This window comes from Oncorhynchus mykiss, chromosome 7 (genome assembly GCF_013265735.2).
Source record: "Oncorhynchus mykiss isolate Arlee chromosome 7, USDA_OmykA_1.1, whole genome shotgun sequence".
NCBI classification, from domain to species: domain Eukaryota; kingdom Metazoa; phylum Chordata; class Actinopteri; order Salmoniformes; family Salmonidae; genus Oncorhynchus; species Oncorhynchus mykiss.
In genome coordinates, this window is record NC_048571.1 from 47,129,652 (window position 1) to 47,149,406 (window position 19,755).

At 43.2% G+C, this 19,755-nt stretch overlaps 2 protein-coding genes across 3 annotated transcripts in view; both read right to left on the reverse strand.

The window, feature by feature from the left end:
• LOC110527887 (caM kinase-like vesicle-associated protein) overlaps positions 1 to 11,909 on the reverse strand; it is a 96,243-nt gene extending 84,334 nt beyond the window's left edge. Inside the window, exon 1 of one of the 2 annotated variants that reach the window (XM_021609477.2) lies at positions 11,626 to 11,909. The gene's annotated coding sequence lies outside the window, so the exon portion shown is untranslated. The remainder of the gene's footprint in view (positions 1 to 11,625) is intronic. The other variant, XM_021609476.2, reaches the window with a different exon arrangement.
• A 3,344-nt stretch (positions 11,910 to 15,253) lies between these two features.
• Positions 15,254 to 16,363, reverse strand: LOC110528959 (actin-3). Its single transcript, XM_021611125.1, has one exon. The coding sequence runs from the start codon at positions 16,361 to 16,363 to the stop codon at positions 15,254 to 15,256; it is 1,110 nt and encodes a 369-aa protein (XP_021466800.1).
• Positions 16,364 to 19,755: the final 3,392 nt, after the last annotated feature.

Consider the following 19,755-nt stretch of genomic DNA (forward strand, 5'->3'; position numbering starts at 1 on the left):
TTACCATTATGTTGTTCTACAGTTAGATTGGTAAAAACAAAGTCACATTGATTGTATGATTATATACACAGAACAAAAATATAAATGCAACATGTAAAGTGTGCAGGTAAGCTGGGTACTCTGGCTCTGGAGCAGGGTATGGAACTTGCTGAGGGTGAGCTGGGTAGACTGGTACTGAGACCCGATGAGAGCTCACTGGTTGACCCAAAGCAAGTTCCATACCCTGCTCCACTGCCTGACTACCCAGCGTACCCATAGCAAGGTCCACCCCCCTCCTGGGGTCCCGCTCAGCAGATGGGTTCAGCCTTCCATGTAAGTCACCCCCCTGAACCCACCTTATCTGATTTTACCACTGACGTTAAGAAGGACCGCTCACCTAAAACTGGCACTGGACAATCTCCTTAACTCACTTACACAGCTGACTGAGAAAATATCATGTCCTACTGGAAAATCTCAAGCTCCCTGAAGCACAGATGAAGAACCAGTCCAGCCATCATCACCCTACACAGCTACTTTTCAGGCACTCCAGCTCCAGTATGGCCAATCTCATCAGCCACTCAGTGAGATTGGCACCATCCTCACTGCCCCAGAATTGAAAGTTGGTGACTTTCAGGGGTTTCAGAGCTGCTATCTACATGTCATTCTGCTGGTGAGCATGCTGCTATCCTTGGAAGGTGCTTATGGATATGACTTGAAGGGAAAGGGGGATCCCTAGTCAGTTGTACAACTGAATGACTTAAACTGAAATGTGTCTTCCGCATTTAACCCAACCCCTCTGAATCAGAGAGGTGCAGGGGGCTGCCTTAATCGACTTCCCCGTCTTCAGTGCCCGGGGAACAGTGGGTTAACTGCCTTGCTCAGGGGCAGAACGACAGAGTTTTACCTTGTCAGCTCAGGGATTCTATCCAGCAACCTTTCGGTTATTGGCCCAACGCTCTAACCACTAGGCTACCTGCTACATGCGGTTCCCATGTCGACAGACAAGGATCTCAGAGACAGTTTCATAGAGCTTCAGCAGGCCTCAATCCCTAAAATGTGCAAGATTTGTCAGGAGGGCTACAAGAAGAGGCTCAGCAACTGAGACTCTCAACTAGGCTAGTCCAGCGCTACCATCATGAACAATTGCAGAGCATCTGCAGAGAAAGGCAGACCCCCAGGTCCAAGAGTCAGACCCCCAACATCTACCATGGTGCGTTTCTTCCGACTTCCCAGTTGTCTTGAACACACTGAAGTCGGAAGTCAGAGATATCTGAGTACCGAGTTGCCAATTGTTTTGAAACTGGCATTACCTTCTGCAACTTCACTGTCAAAGAGGTAAAGAGCCATATCCCAGACACTGATGAGTATGCATCTTGGAAGAAGCTAGTAGAGGCAAATTACCAAGACCTCCATGGGGCAGCACTGCAGGATCCCATTCTTCCTAAACCTTCTCACAGAGATACTGAATTGACTCTCCTAAGACACTGCCAGGCTACTAGCTTTTCAGAAGATATCACTGCTCTAACAGCACAAAAACATGTCCCTCTGAGCAGCCGGTGACCTTCGGCTGACCTTTCACAAGTTTGCCTCAGGATCCTCTGCCCTCTGTCTCACTCCACTGGGATTGCCCACGGGACCTAGTGACCCCTAACCTGGTCTTGAGGGGAAGCGCGATACACCCTGCCTCAAGTTGCCTATGCCCCTAACTCCATGAGGAGGCGGAGATGGCACCACAGTCAAGTGCGGGCAGATACGTTTTGGACTCATCCGTGAGTACTAACCCACACTACAATCCCACCAAAAGGGGAAAAAACCATAGCGCAAGGGTCGGTGGCCCAGAGAGCTACGGGGATCTCTGTAGGGAACAGTCTACACAAGACCAGTGGCCCTCATGTGTCACGCGGCATGACGCTGGAGAGACGAAGCAGGTACGGGGAGTAAACATTTAATAATAACTGAAATAACACGAGACAGGAACAGCGTCAAGAACAAAAAGTAAAGACAAAAACAATCAATGCAGCAGCAGGGAACAGAGCAGGGGAACAGACAAATATAGGGGAGGAAATTAACATGATAAGTGAGTCCAGGTGAGTCCAATAACGCTGATGCGAGTGACGAGGGAGGGCAGGTGTGCGTGATGGATGGCAGGAGCGTGTGATGCAGGGTAATCTGGCGCGCTCAAGCGCCAGGGGAAGGGAAGAGCGGGAGCAGACGTGACAGTACCCCTCCCTCTTGGGACGCCACCCGGCGTCCCACCTGGGCGAACCGGCCGAGACATGGGCGCTGGGCAAGCCGGTTGGGGCGTGAAATCCCAACAAACCGGCAGGAACGTGAGAGCCTGGCGAGCTGGCCGAGGCATGAGAGCCTGACGATCCGGCTGAGGCAATGAGAGCCTGTCGATTTCCGCAGCAGAAGGGAAGCCCGGTGATCCAGTGGAGTGCGACGTGGGATGGGAAGCCGCCGAGCCAGGAAAATCTCTTGAGCCAGCCAGGGCGTGAAAGCCCGATGGGCTGGCTTAGGCACCCCCGGATCCATCGGCGGCGGGATCCACACCAACGTCACCAACAGAACAAAAGACAAAAACTCCTGGACCATCTGGGCGAACAAGAACTGATGATCCGGCTAATAACAACTGAAATAACACGAGACAGGAACAGCGTCAATAACTAAAAGTAAAGACAAAAACAATCAATGCAGAAGCAGGGAACAGAGCAAGGAAACAGACAAATATAGGGGAGGAAATGAACATGTGAACAAGTGATTTCAGGTGAGTCCAATAACGCTGATGCGAGTGACGAGGAAGGGCAGGTGTGAGTGATGGATGGCAGGAGCGTGTGATGCAGGGTAATCTGGTGCCCTCAAGCGCCAGGGGAAGGGAAGAGCGGGAGCAGACGTGACATCATGCTTTTGCCAAGCATCCCAAAGGAGGATGCCTAAAGAGCAGTTAGGGCACACATTAGCTGCACTAATGTGGGGGTGGCTGTTGCAGATTATTTCATGTTTAAAACCGGAAATGTGTATTTTTGAACTGTGTGAAGCCAGGGTAATTGAAGCCTTCTTATTATTTTCATTGTGCATTATGTTGATTATGATCAACTGCCACTTGTTTCCTTTTGCTCTCAGAAACATACATTCAACTATTGTCCTCAGATGATTGAACTGTAGTGCTGAGCGATTAGTGCTTTTACAAATTACATGCACTTTGCATTATGTGGGTTGAATGCTGTAACAACACATAATTAAACCATTTATAAAAGTCCCATGATGGTGTGACTGCCCATTAATATTAACCATCATTTATTAACATACAGTGCCGTGCGAAAGTATTCGGCCCCCTTGAACTTTGCGACCTTCTGCCACATTTCAGGCTTCAAATATAAAGATATAAAACTGTATTTTTTTGTGAAGAATCAACAAGTGGGACACAATCATGAAGTGGAACGACATTTATTGGATATTTCAAACTTTTTTAACAAATCAAAAACTGAAACATTGGGCGTGCAAAATTATTCAGCCCCCTTAAGTTAATACTTTGTAGCGCCACCTTTTGCTGCGATTACAGCTGTAAGTCGCTTGGGGTATGTCTCTATCAGTTTTGCACATCGAGAGACTGAAATTCTTTCCCATTCCTCCTTGCAAAACAGCTCGAGCTCAGTGAGGTTGGATGGAGAGCATTTGTGAACAGCAGTTTTCAGTTCTTTCCACAGATTATCGATTGGATTCAGGTCTGGACTTTGACTTGGCCATTCTAACACCTGGATATGTTTATTTTTGAACCATTCCATTGTAGATTTTGCTTTATGTTTTGGATCATTGTCTTGTTGGAAGACAAATCTCCGTCCCAGTCTCAGGTGTTTTGCAGACTCCATCAGGTTTTCTTCCAGAATGGTCCTGTATTTGGCTCCATCCATCTTCCCATCAATTTTAACCATCTTCCCTGCCCCTGCTGAAGAAAAGCAGGCCCAAACCATGATGCTGCCACCACCATGTTTGACAGTGGGGATGGTGTGTTCAGCTGTGTTGCTTTTACGCCAAACATAACGTCTTGCATTGTTGCCAAAAAGTTCAATTTTGGTTTCATCTGACCAGAGCACCTTCTTCCACATGTTTGGTGTCTCCCAGGTGGCTTGTGGCAAACTTTAAACAACACTTTTTATGGATATCTTTAAGAAATGGCTTTCTTCTTGCCACTCTTCCATAAAGGCCAGATTTGTGCAATATACGACTGATTGTTGTCCTATGGACAGAGTCTCCCACCTCAGCTGTAGATCTCTGCAGTTCATCCAGAGTGATCATGGGCCTCTTGGCTGCATCTCTGATCAGTCTTCTCCTTGTATGAACTGAAAGTTTAGAGGGACGGCCAGATCTTGGTAGATTTGCAGTGGTCTGATACTCCTTCCATTTCAATATTATCGCTTGCACAGTGCTCCTTGGGATGTTTAAAGCTTGGGAAATCTTTTTGTATCCAAATCCGGCTTTAAACTTCTTCACAACAGTATCTCGGACCTGCCTGGTGTGTTCCTTGTTCTTCATGATGCTCTCTGCGCTTTTGACTGACCCTCTGAGACTATCACAGTGCAGGTGCATTTATACGGAGACTTGATTACACACAGGTGGATTGTATTTATCATCATTAGTCATTTAGGTCAACATTGGATCATTCAGAGATCCTCACTGAACTTCTGGAGAGAATTTGCTGCACTGAAAGTAAAGGGGCTGAATAATTTTGCACGCCCAATTTTTCAGTTTTTGATTTGTTAAAAAAGTTTGAAATATCCAATAAATGTCGTTCCACTTCATGATTGTGTCCCACTTGTTGTTGATTCTTCACAAAAAAATACAGTTTTATATCTTTATGTTTGAAGCCTGAAATGTGGCAAAAGGTCGCAAAGTTCAAGGGGGCCGAATACTTTCGCAAGGCACTGTAAATGTAATAAAATATTTCAGGCCTACATTTGTTTTATTTGATTACTTTATTACTTAATTCCAAGTCATCTCATCTCTATAGAGTTTTTTTCTGAAAAAAAGCACTATTTTAGTTGTTCATCAAAGTAAATAAGGCATACTTTTATCACTGCTGACTATTAATCACTTTCAGTGGCTTGCGAAAGTACTCACCCCCTTGGCATTTTTCCTATTTTGTTGTCTTACAACCTGGAATTAAAATTGATTTTGGGGGGTATTTACACAACATGCCTATCACTTTGAAGATTAAAAATATTTTGTATTGTGAAACAAACAAGAAATATGTTTTTTTTTTAAAAAGAAAACTTTAGCATGCATTACCCCCCCCCCCCCCCCCCCCCATAAGTTTGGCACATCTAGCCACTGGGATTTTTGCCCATTCTTCAAGGCAAAACTGCTCTAGCTCCTTCAAGTTGCATGGATTCCGCTGGTGTACAGCAATCTTTAAGTCATACCACAGATTCTCAACTGGATTGAGATCTGGGCTGTTATCCGGAGAGGAACAGGGGAACCCAAGAGCAGAATCAGACGAGGAGACTGGGATGAAGTACCCAAGGTATTTATTGACACACAGGGGGGAGATAGAGTGCAGGTCAGGGGAAGCTCGAGAGTTTTATTTTATCTTTATTTAACCAGATAGGCAAGTTGAGAACAAGTTCTCATTTACAACTGAGACCTGGCCAAGATAAAGCAAAGCAGTGCGACACAAACAACAACACAGAGTTACACATGGAATAAACAAACATACAGTCAATAACACAATAGAAAAAATTAGATGACCTGGAGCCAGTGGGTTTGGCGACGACTATGAAGCGAGGGCCAGCCAACAGGTCGCAGTGGTAGGTAGTATATGGGGCTTTGATGACAGTGCCATCAAAATTATATCCAGAATCGGCTTCCTATATCGCAACAAAGCCTCCTTCACTCATGCTGCCAAACATACCCTCGTAAAACTGACCATCCTACCGATCCTCGACTTCGGCGATGTCATCTATAAAATAGCCTCCAACACTCAACTCAACAAATTGGATGCAATCTATCACAGTGCCATCCGTTTAGTCACCAAAGCCCCATATACTACCCACCACTGCGACTTGTATGCTCTCGTTGGTTGACCCTCGCTTCATACTCATCGCCAAACCCACGGGCTACAGGTTATGTACAAGTCGCTGCTAGGTAAAGCCCCGCCTTATCTCAGCTTACTCAGCTCAATTATTTTGGATTTATCGATGGTGACAGTATTTTCTAGCCTCAGTGCAGTGGGCAGCTGGGAGGAGGTGCTCTTATTCTCCATGGACTTTACAGTGTCCCAGAACTTTTTGGAGTTTGTACTACAGGATGCAGATTTCTATTTGAAAAAGCTAGCCTTTGATTTCCTAACTGCCTGTGTATTATGGTTCCTAACTTCCCTGAAAAGTTGCATATCGCGGGGGCTATTCGATGCTAATGCAGTGCGCCACAGGATGTTTTTGTGCTAGTCAAGGGCAGTCAGGTCTGGAGTGAACCAAGGGCTATATCTGTTCCTGGTTCAACATTTTTTGAATGGGGCATGCTTATTTAAGATGGTGAGGAAAGCACTTTTAAAGAATAACCAGGCATCCTCTGCTGTCGGAATGAGGTCAATATCCTTCCAGGATACCTGGGCCAGGTCGATTAGAAAGGCCTGCTCGCTGAAGTGTTTTAGGGAGCGTTTGACAGTGATGAGGGGTGGTCGTTTGACCGCAGACCCATTATGGACGCAGGCAATGAAGCAGTGATCACTGAGATCCTGGTTGAAGACAGCAGAGGTGTATTTAGAGGGCAGGTTGGTCAGGATGATATCTATGAGGGTGCCCATATTTACAGATTTAGGGTTGTACATGATAGGTTCATTGATAATTTGTGTGAGATTGAGGGCATCTAGCATAGATTGTAGGACGGTCGGAACAGAGAGTAAAAGGAGCAGGTTTCTGGGCGCAGAAGACTAGATTCAAGGCATAATGTACAGACAAAATGGCAAAATAGGTTTTGTAGCCAAAAGAGTGACTGATGGACCTCTTCAGCTAGCCGGGAGATGGGCCTAGCACGAGGCTAGTTCCCGGCTCACTGGTGCTTGCTTCGGGACAGAGGCATTAACCAGGGGTAGCCACTTGGAGAGCAGCTAGCTAGATGCGATGATCCAGGTGAAGAGGTTCAGAGCTTGCGGTAGGAATCCGGAGATGTGGAGAAAAAGCAGTACGGTATGCTCTGGGTTGAATCGCACTGTGCAGACTGGCAGGAGTTGACCAGGCTAAGGTTAGCTGATGGCCGCTAGCAGTGGCTAACTGACTACTAACTAGGAGCTAGTTAGCTGGCTAGCTTCTGTTGGAGGATCCGGTTCTAAAGTATAGAAAATAGCAGATCCATACCACTTTGGGTGAGGCGGGTTGCAGGAGAGTATGTTGAAACTGAGGTTAAAAATGTAAAAAATATAGACTAAATATATTCGAAGGAAAAAAATATATATACACGGGACAAGACAAAGACGTCTGAACTGCTACGCCATCTTGGAAACTGTGGAGAATCCAGGACAGAGTAGCAGGATGACGAGATGTGGGATTGGAGACAGGGACCAGAGTCAGAGTGGGCAAACTGTAGCGTGAGAGGGAAACAGCATCAGGCAAGGAAAACAGGCAAAACAGGATGACAGGATCTGAATAGTAAGAAACGGCTAGAAACGTAGACTGACTGAGCAGAGATTACGATCTGGCAGCGCGGAAGTGTCAGGACTGAGTATTTGTAGAGGTCTTGATTATGGAAATGGTTGAAGCTGGTGGGGATCTGCTCTGACTCCAGCACACACAATCACATACACAGACAGAGAGTGAGAGGGAGAGGGAGAGAGTACTGGGGGAGCGGCGGCAGGTCAAGGAGACACAGGATGAGCAGTAGAGGGCATTGCAGGAGCAGATGTGACATGGGCTTTGACCAGGCCATTCCAAGACATTTAAATATTTCCCCTTAAACCACTAGTGTTGCGTTAGCAATATGCTTATGGTCATTGTCCTGCTGAAAGGTGAACCTCCGTCCCAGTCTCAAATTTCTGGAAGACTGAAACAGGTTTCCCTCACGAATTTCCCTGTATTTAGTGCCATCCATCATTCCTTCAATTCTGATCAGTTTCCCAGTCGCTGTTGATGAAAAACATCCTCACAGCATGATGCTGCCACCACCATGCTTCACTGTGGGGCTGGTGTTCTCTGGGTGATAAGAGGTGTTGGGTTTGCACCAGACATAGCGAAATGGCCAAAAAGCAACATTTTTGTCTCATCTGAGCAGAGTACCTTCTTCAATATGTTTGAAAAGTCTCCCACATGCCTTTTGGCGAACACCAAACGTATTCGCTTATTTTTTTCTTTAAGCAATTACTTTTTTCTGGCCACTCTTCCGTAAAGCCCAGCTCTGTGGAGTGTACGGCTTGAAGTGGTCCAATGGACAGATACTCCAATCTCCGCTTTGGAGCTTTGCAGCTCCTTCAGGGTTGTCTTTGGTCTCTTTGTTACCTCTCTGATTAATGCAATTCCTGCCTGGTCCGTGAGTTTTGGTGGGCGGCCCACTCTTAGCAGGTTTGTTGTGGTGCCATATTCTTTACATTTTTTAATAATGGATTTCCGTGGGATGTTCAAAATTTCAGATATTTTTTTATAAACCAACCCTGATCCGTACATCACCACAACTTTGTCCCTGACCTGTTTGGAGAGCTCTTTGGTCTTCATGGTACCCCTTGCTTAGTGGTGTTGCAGACTCTGGGGCCTTTCAGAACATATACTGAGATCATGTGACAGATCATGTGACACTTAGATTGCACACAGGTGGACTTTATTGAACTAATTATGTGACTTCTGAAGGTAATTGGTTGCACCAGATCTTATTTAGGGGCTTCATAGCAAAGGTGTGAACACCACTTTTGAGTTTTTTATTTTTTTTATTTTTTAAAACAAGTTATTTTTTCATTTCACTTCACCAATTTGGACTTTGTGTATGTCCATTACATGAAATCCAAATAAAAATCAATTTAAATTACAGGTTGTAATGCAACAAAGTAGGAAAAATGCCAAGGGGAATGAATACTTTTGCAAGGCACGGTAGATCATGTATTTCCCGGTAGAAATATCTTGCAAAGCAACTACTCTCTATCCCTCTCGATCCCATGTCTTCTGTCGCTTCTCTCATTCTCCACGTCTGCTCCACACATACCGGACAAGTAGGCGTGTAATAGATTATCGTCATTGTAGTTAATTACCACATTTTCTGCACTAAACTATAAACAATAACTGTAAATATATTGAATATTGGCCTGTTGGAAACGACAACTCCCTACTATATCGCACAGTTCAGGCTTGATCTGATTTATCTAGAGAAACTGCACATTAAGTTCACAGAAAAAAACAGACCTAAATGGAATGAAAATATTTGAACCGATGTTGGTCAATGACTTTTCTTTTTAATTATAAAGAATAACAGACATTTTGGTTAATTGCTCAGCACTATTGAAGTGCCATAATAAAACCGATCAAAGAGAAGTCCTGAATCTGAGTCTCTCTGATTGGAGCACTTTGGTTGATGGGGCTGAGCACTCCCCCATCCACATCAATGGGGCTGTAGTGGAGTGGGTCTCGAGCTTCAAGTTCCTCTGTATTCACATCACTAAGAAATTAACATGGTCCATTAACACCCACACAGTTGTGAAGAGGGCACGACAGCGCCTCTTCCCACTCAGGAAGCTGAAAAGATTTGGCAACTGCAAGGCACCTGACCGCAAGGTGCTACAAGGCGGTGTAAGAGGAAGGCCCAAGAAATTGTCAAAGACTCCAGACACTCATGACATAGCAGGCAGTATCAGTGCACCAAGTCAGGAACAGCTTCTACCCCAAGCCATAAGACTGCTAAACAATACTGATAAATAGCTACCCGGACTACCTTTTTTTCTTACAGTAACTCTCTTGCTCACACACTGGACTCTACCCACACACACACACACACACACACACACACACACACACACACCACGTAGGTGCCATTCACAAAACCAGCTATACAGTCCTTTCAAACCCAGATCATTGTACACTGGTGTTAATGTGTCACGCCACAGTGTTTCACCAGCTGCAATAAAATAAAAAAACGAATCTATTCAGTTTCTCACATCCCCATTAGCTACCACACAAGATTGCAGCAATAGATTCTGCGGCTTATTAGGTTGACTATTGAGTTGGACATACATTAACGAGATTGTAATGTGATATTAGGAACTTACAAATTCGTAAACATTGTTTGAATTGATAACATGTTGATAACAATTGTTCACAATTTTCAAGACCGTTTTGGCTTGTGAACACTACTTTCAAAACTACTGGATGAAATTATACAAAACCCTTCACTTGCTTCTCTAAGAATATGATAATGTCATAGTGGTTATGGGATCTGTCCAAAAAAATAAAAATAGATGAGGACAAAGAAAATGTGTCAATGTATGTTAGTCCATTACTATATTGATTTTTATTGTTATTTATTGTTGTTATTATCATTGGAAAAAAAATATTACTGATATATTACTATATCCACTTGCATGTGTGCCCAGAAATAGTCAAGCATTATACAATACAAGTAATACAAATTAATAGCATGACTGAGTGTAGGAGTTAAAAAAAAAAAAAAACTAATCTGGCACTGTCATGGCATAAAAAGAAAGTGCCAGCGTCATTGGGATGACTGCTTGAAACTGCACATCCCTTCCATCAGCTTCTCAGTTCTTCTCACCAGGGGTAAAACGTTCTCACTTGACTTTCCTATAGAAAATAGTCAAATATACTATATAAATATGCTATATATTACCAGTAAGTGGCTTAACAAACTTGAACTTGTTGATTAAACTGTTACAGGGGTGTTGACGCTGCCCTATCGTTTGATTAGCATGCATCAGCATCACTGATTCCCCGTTTTATATTAAATAGCCAATGTTATGCAAAACATGCTGTTGCAGATGAGATTAATGAAAATATGAATGCAGAAAAACGGGTATGCGAATAGGCTACACGATTATTTAGGCTACTGTCAACTTGTTGGCACGCACAGTCCAACATCACAAGTTGAGCAACTCAAAAGTCAATCTCTTAAAAAAATACTTGAATAGCTAAATTCTCACTCAAATGTTACATTTTATTCAATTCGTCTTGGAAACCGGTTATGTGCGATGGTGTTTGAAATATAGGCTATTATATAACTTTTTTCAACAGAGATGTATCGACGAAATAACTGTACCCTTTAGATTTACCAAATTATAGGATACTACCTCAGGATATGCTTCACTAGGTTGTTCACGTGCAGTCTCGTGTGCTTCGTTTACAGTAGGCTTAATAGCGAGCATGGAAAGGGGAAATCTATTTGACTGCGAAGTTTCGATCAGTCTAGTCTATCATAATGCGTAAATTCTGGTGCATCGTTCTCCATCACTTTATCGGCAAAATGTGCAAGCATTATATACTTGACATTAAACGACACAATTAACCTGATTATGATTATGTTATAAACATGTAATGCGTTTGAGAAAAAAACATCGCTTAATTAAGGGAAGAGCCTAAGTTTCCCAAACAAACCAAAGTGAAAATGAATTAGTGAGCTCAACTCTTTGTGATAGCCTAGACAACTCAAATTGCGAGAACTTACCTTATCAGCAAATGTCTCAATAAACGTTGAATCCACTGACTTTTTCCACTCGACTGTTCTCGTGATTGTTACTGCAAATATAACGACCTTTCTACTTAGCTTTGAACGAAGTACTTATTTCTAAAACAATGCAAATAAATTCCAGCGCTCTTTTTTTTACCATATGTTGTGCCTCTCGCGTCGAGTTCAGCACCGTGAGGGAACGAGGGGCGGAATAGGCTACATACAGTAGGTTAACGCACAATGAAGAGGATGGAACACACACGAGTGGTGGGGCATAGAGGAGCGAATTACAACGAGTTAATCTGATATGAACCTAATGGGTGTGGCAAATTAATGAACCCACGCAATTTGCATATATACAGTGCGTTCAGAAAGTATTAATTCCCTTGACTTTTTCCACATTTTGTTACGTTTTGATTTTTTTTGCTAATTTATTAAAAACAAAAACCAGAAATACCTTATTTACCTAAGTATTCAGACCCTTTGATATGAGACTCGAAATTGAGCTCAGGTGCATCCTGTTACCATTGATCATCCTTGATATGTTTCTACAACTTGATTGGTGTCCACCTGTGGTAAATTCAATTGATTGAACATTATTTGGAAAGGCACACACCTGTCTATATAAGGTCCCACAGTTGACAGTGCATGTCAAAGCAAAAACCAAGCCATCAAGTCGAAGGAATTGTCTGTAGATCTCCAAGACAGGATTGTGTCGAGGTACAGATCTGGGGTAGGGTACCAAAACATTTCTGTATGTTTTGGTACCCTTCCCCAAAACATGGGGGACCATTGAAGGTCCCCAAGAACACAATGGCCTTCATCATTCTTAAATGGAAGAAGTTTGGAATCACCAAAACTCTCCCTAGATCTGGCCGCCTGGCCAAACTGAGCAATCGGAGGAGAAAGAACTTGGTCAGGAAGGTGACCAAGAACCCGATGGTCACTCTGACAGAGCTCCAGAGTTCCTCTGTGGAGCTGGGAGAACCTTCAAGAAGGATGACTATCTCTGCAGCACTAGACCAATCAGGCATTTATGGTAGAGTGGCCAGTTGCAAGCCACTCCTCATTAAAATACACACTATTTAGAACAGTGGCGGTCGGTGCTGTTAAAGAGAGGGAGGATGATTTTTACAATTATTTCTATTACATCATATTGGATGACTGTCATTCATATTCTATTCAATGTAATATCGATGTAACCTCTCCAAGCCAAACCTTCATACCATAACTGCTAAATGAAACACAGTGTACATCATCATAGTCATCATAGCTACTAGAACCATGTATTGCATCTTGCTCATCCATATATTTATATGTACATATTATTATTCCACCCCTTTACATTTGTGTGTATAATGTAGTTGCTGTCAATTTGTTAGAATATTTGTTAGATATTACTGCACTATCGGAACTAGACGCACAAGCATTTTGCTACACTCGCATTAACATATGCTAACCATGTGTATGTGACAAATACAATTTGATTTGATTTGATTTTGAACTAACATGCTAATAAACCCGCTACAATCACGCAGTACAATGTACATCAAGCAGTTTTGCAGTTACTCTGGCCGGCCCCTGTGGCAATAAATTAATATAACCGAAAGCTTAACGTAACTTGGAAGAGTTCCAGCACAGATAGAATGATAAGCCAGATATTTCACCGGATGTATAAGTGAAGCATCCGGTTGGCGTTTCCACTCACTAGCAAATATTGTGATGAGAGGAAGCCCAGTGGAAGGCAGTGGGAGAAGATGGAGCGAGATCCATTTGGCCGACATTTTGCACATTTTCTCATCAATGAAACATTTGATTTCAATACAGTTTTCTGTGCCCAAAACTAGAATCTGTTATGAACAGTGGACTAAGTTTTGTAGATTTTATCCTTTGCCAAAAACATTTTTTAAAGTGTTGTTTAGAAGGAGTGCAATAGTGAATTGACTTAATGCAAACTCTCACTTCACAGAGTAAGCATTCCCTGACAGAAATATGCAAATACATGCTAGAACGCTAGCTCTTAACTGGCTCTGCCCCTCTCCTTGCTTGTTCTGCCCACTATGACTAATTTGTTCCCATTGGAAATGACAGACTGTGGTCTATCTTGGGTTAGTTATACAAATCTTTGGTTCCAGTGTTGGATAGCCTTAGCCAGCTAGCTAACATTATTCTCTGAGTAGTTAGCTAGCTGCATTAGCTAGCTAAGTAAGTGAAAGTAAAAAAAAATATACAACAAAATATGGCTAGCTCTCTCTCTCTCGCTCGCTCTCTCACTCTGCTGCTTCTCCTTATTTTTCGAATAAGTTAATTTGTTGAAAACTGTTAAACTATTGTCTTTCTTTGTCTTTGAGTCAACTACTCCCCACATGTTATGCCCTGCAGTGCTAGCTATGGTTTCAGTACTAAATTCATCCTCTGATCCTTTGATTGGGTGGACAAAATGTCAGTTCATTCTGCAAGTCATCTGATAGGACGTTGTCATAATTACTGTGTAAGTCTATGGAAGGGGGTGAGAATTATGAGCCTCCTAGGTTATGTATTGAAGTCAATATCCCTAGAGGAGGATGGAAAATAGATGTCCTCCGGCTACACCATGGTGCTACCCAGAGAGTGCTGTTGAGGCTAATGTAGACCTTCACTATAAAACATTGGGTTTTAATCAGTTATTTGTTGACGTGATTATATTTAGTATCGGTTTTCTGAAATTCACTGAGTAGGATGGTCGTTCCCTTCCTCCTCTGAGGAGCCTCCACTAACTCATACTCTACAGTACCAACCTCCAGCAATCACACGGGCATTCTTTTTACATGTGTCACCTCGCATGCAGCCAACTCAAAGCCAAATAACTAAGAGAAGTCGTGTTGAAAAGAGCTGTTAAAGGCAAATCAAAGACCCTGTAGGCTCTGGGCTGCTGATTAGAAGAGGCTCCCCTGTCGCTCATGTGTGCAAACTGGGACTGAGGGGATGTCAGTGGTGGTGTCAGGCTTAATCTTGTTCCACTGTAGTGGAGATCCACAGCAGAGGAGCACCTAGCTGGGTTAAAGGTCGAATACAGGTTACTGTATACTATGCATAGTTGGATCTTATAGTGTGATCGCCAGCCTTGTCTAAACTTCAATGCACAGAAAGAAATACACTGTTTCCACAAGGCATTGGATTGTTGTTGGAAATGAAGTAAACCTCTAACATTTTGGTACTTAACCAAACCCCCTAGGGTCTCCATTTCCATGCTGATTACAGATGAAGCATAATATAACATTTTTTATATAAGTGCGTTCCCATGTTGCAAGAGAAGGAAAGATGTTAATTCAACAAGACATCATAGTAGATCCAATGAAGACAATGAATCTCCCTTTTCATACAAGAAAAACGTCATACTGCATGATGCATCTTTCTGGAACTTTCAACTCAGATGACAGTGATGTGTAATTGATATTGGAGAAAACATCGAATTAACAAACGATAAGGCATTTGAATGGCCCATTTTACCAGTGCACTAAAGCATACAATAAAAAAACAAGCCTGGCATATTTTTAAATCAATATCCAATTTATTTTTCACTTTCATGTATTCCAGAATCATTGCATACTATAGGCCTACAGTACAAATTCTGAAGGTCTGAGTTCTAATAGCATTTATTGCGCACCACACTGGAGCCCTCCTCCTGGTAATCCTGCCCCTTCACCCACATGGGCTGGAAGCTGCTGAGGCAGGTGATGATGGAGCCCCCCACCCAGGAGGCAAACTCCCTGTGGGCCCCAGATAGCATCCCGATCATGGAGTCCCTCGGGGCCAGTTTCTCCATCTCTGCCTGGAGCCGCTCCGGGAAACCGCTGAACATCGAGGAGCCGCCACACAGGGCCACGTTGGCCATCAAGGCCGTCTGCCACTCGGGGGCGCACTTCTGCAGGCTGTTCATGGCCAGGATGTGAACTCCGGGCTGCGACATTCCTGCGTCGGATGGACAGAATAGGATCTCAGGGCCACGGAAGCGCTCGTCGCACAGGGTAAGGGTGGTGCCATCGGGGAGTTGATAGTCCAGAGGTGTTCCTTTGTCCTCAGAACTCAGCTGGGAGACGTAGCAACTCTGCTTCTTCATGTCTTGCACAGAGGACTTTTGCTGGAGAGCACTCCCATGTCCAACGTCGGCCAGTAGTTTGCTCAGATAGTCAGACACACCCTTTCCAGCCAGGTCCATGTGAAATGTGGCATGTGGTAAGCAGTAGCCATTGCACACTGGAGAGACAGAGGTGCAGCCAGCCCCAGAGTCCACCACTAGACCAGTAACCAGTCCATAAGAATACATGGACAGCACAGGCTGGTAACCAACATACATCGCTGGGGCCCCAAACCCTTCAAACAGGAGTTCAGCTGTCTTCTCTCGGTTGGAGATGGGAGAGAAGGCTGGGTCAGTCATCAGGATGCCATGCTCTTCAGGGCAGACTTGGAGCTCCTCATAGAGCACATGGCTCCACAGCTTCTCCAGGGAATCCCAGTCACTTATCATTCCACTGGTGATGGGCCTCTTGAGGATGAGATCATCTGAGTCCTTGCAGGGAATGTTGTTTCCAAAATAACATTCAGTTTGGTCCTTTTTGGACAATCCAACCACTGACCTCAGAACTTTATGGGGCTTCTCATCTCCAGAGAAGCCAGCTTTGATGGAGCCTGATCCTGGGTCGATTACAATAGCCACATTCTGCTTGAAGTCCTCACTGCTATCCACTGCAGTCATTCTTAGACAGTCTGTAATTTGTTTGAACAATGAAAGCAAATGTTGAAGTTATGTTTCTTTCTCTAGTTGTCCCCAAGCATGTCTGCAACAGTCAACTCATGAACAGAGACTAATGGTTTGAAAGATTGCTTTATTACTTGAAAAAACATGTTTGTCACAAAACCTGTGACATCACAATGGCATCAATGGCCTTGTAGCATCACCACAGTGCTCCAGTCTGGGTGACTATGGCAACGGATGATCACAGGGTTATTTCTCAGTATTTGTGAACATTAGCTGACAAGGATAGCTTTTCACACACACACACACACGCACACACACACACTCACGCACACACGCACACACTCACGCACACACGCACACACACACACACACACACACACACACACACACACACACACACACACACACACACACACACACACACACACACACACACACACACACACACACACACACACGTCTGGTAAACTATGTGAGTTGGGCAATCATTACCTACGCCTCTTCAACATCTATAATGGGAGAGAGGATGAATGTTCCCATTCAAACTCATCATAGCACTTACAGGATATTTGATGGCCTGTAGAATCATTGAACTGCTGTAAACCTTGAGTGGATGTTTCTGCATCCAGTACACATCATCCCTCACTATGTGATTAAGATAAGGATGAATAATAGAGGCTTCAAGCATTGTATGGACCAGTTTGAACTGGATTCCTCACATGCAATCAACAGGGAATGAGAGTGGTTCTAATTTTGAACATTATTCTGTATTACAGTAACAAGGAAAGTAGGAAACGCACAGACCAAGAGTTGTTACTGAAGGCAGATTTGACCCCCAATAGCATCTTTTACACTACCAATCTGCATTGGGTTAACACACTACATTTTAGTGGAACAGGCTCCAGTCACACTGATCTAATTACACACACACACACACACACACACACACACACACACACACACACACACACACACACACACACACACACACACACACACACACACACACACACACACACACACACACACACACACACACACACACACACACTTATGCATCCAATCCTTCCTAAGATGGAGTTAACCTACAAGTGTCACCCCTCCATGGCTACTGCAGAGGAAGAGTATAATTAGAAGCTGTTTGTTTCTGACCCTTGGGCAACAGAAATGTTGGCTGTAGGAGTCAACAGTTCACCGATGTAAGTCACTACTAGCCTGAGAGCACGGGAAGGTATTCACTTTCCATTACACACAGGGGAGAGTGATACATGCTCTGGAGAGGGGCCACATGTACTGGACCCTATAAGTACTGGACCCTGTTAGTGAATCCTATTCAATATAAGGTAAATCAATGAGAAACTCTCTGATTAAGACTATCTGTCAATGTAATACAGATATCGCTTCACAATACCCGGTCTCAGAATGGTTCAATCTAACAAAGTAGATGCTACATCTGCCCCATTGATTCAATGACAACAACGCAGTACTTCATATCATATAAATGTCATTGTACAGGTATACATCACTAATGAATTCAACATTGGCCAGGCCCAATAGCAGTCAAGTCTGCCCACAGTCTGTCATAAACGTCTAGGTTTTAGATTAGCTGTTTTATGGCCAGTTTACGCTCTACATTGAGTGGATGTTGAATTTAAGAAGTGGAATCAAAGTGGACAGTGCCATCCCTCAGCTCAGTAAAGCTGATTATGTTCAACCAGATAAGCATGTTTGTATCAAACAGAAAAATGATGGAGCTCACAGGCCTGCACAATGACAGGCATGCTGCCAAATGGCAGAGCTCTCACACTATTAATTTAAATCTCCCACAGTCTATTTACATATAGCAGGTACTATATATTGGTATGCCAGGATCCTCTGGGCTATTTTTGGCTCCCGCTTTGACGGTTTTATATAGTATATGGTGATGAATATCCATTGTCAGTGTGTGCAACCAAGAGAAACTGATTGCATCCTAATGATGATAAGAATGATGACGAGGGTAATAATGAAAAGGACAAATACACCAACCATGTCATAAACAAATGAATTGTAACATTTTATATGGTCCATGCCTAAGGACACTCAGCAAAGCTTTCATCCGTTGCTTTTAAGGATAATTGACCAAGGTAATAGCTTTCCAATCTGACTCCTATGGCTACAAACAGAGCTTTAAAAGAACAGAATTATTAAGCGGCTCTAATTATAGCAAATAAAGAGATCCTTGCCGTGCATAAAACAATGTATAATTCCTTACTAACTGTCATCTTTTGGGAGATTTTCAAATAACTCCTGTGGGAAGAAAAAAAAGACGTGGCGGAAAAGTCAGAGCACAACAATTGCAATCTGGCAGATACAGTATTCTTCTGGCACTTCTAATCAAACATCAGCAAACTATTAGATTAGACATCCACCTGCTAGAGGCCCTTTTTATACATAAATTCAGTTGCACTTCAGGCTCTGCATTGTCCCACGCATCCCATTCTTTCCAGACAGATTATACAGTACAGGTTATGTTCCTGTAGTCCACAATCAGCTTCTTGGTTTTGCAGAGAGTTGAGAGAGGGGTAGTTGTCCTGGCACTACACTGCCAGGGCTCATTCCTCCTCCCTATAGGCTGTCATTGTTGTTGGTTATCAGGCCTACAACAGTGGTGTCCTCAGAAAGTTGATTGATCGAGTAGTAGTGCATTATGTTATTTGTCATATGCTTCATAAACAACAGGTGTAGACTAACAGTGAAATGCTTACGGGTCCTTTCCAACAATGCAAAGAGAATGAAAATAGAGAAATAATAGAAAAGTAAAACAAGTAATTATAAAGGTAATAATAAACACAATGAGAAATGATAACTAACTTATATACACATATACCAGTAAAGAGTCGGGGTACGAGGTAATTGAGGTAGATATGTACATATAACTATGAATACACTGACACATAATAAAGATTAGCAGCAGCATATGTGATGAGTCAAAACGTTAGTGCAAAAAAGATCAATGCAAAATTAAAGCTGAAATGTCTTGAGTCATTAAGAATTCATGCCTTTGTTATGGCAAGCCTAAATCAGAAGAGAAGTAAAAATGTGCTTAACAAGTCAAATAATAAGTTGCTTGGACTCACTCTGTGTGCAATAATAGTGTTTAACATGATTTTTGACTACCTCATCTCTGTACCCCACACATGCAATCTGTAAGGTCCCTCAGTCGATCATTTCAAACAGATTAAACCACAAAGACCAGGGTGGTTTTCCAATGCCTCTCAAAGAAGGGCACCTATTGGTAAACCAGACATTGAATATCTGTTTGAGCATGGTGAAGTTATTCATTACACAGGCGTCCTTCCTAACTCAGTTGCTGGAGAGGAAGGAAAGTGCTCAGGGAATTCACCATG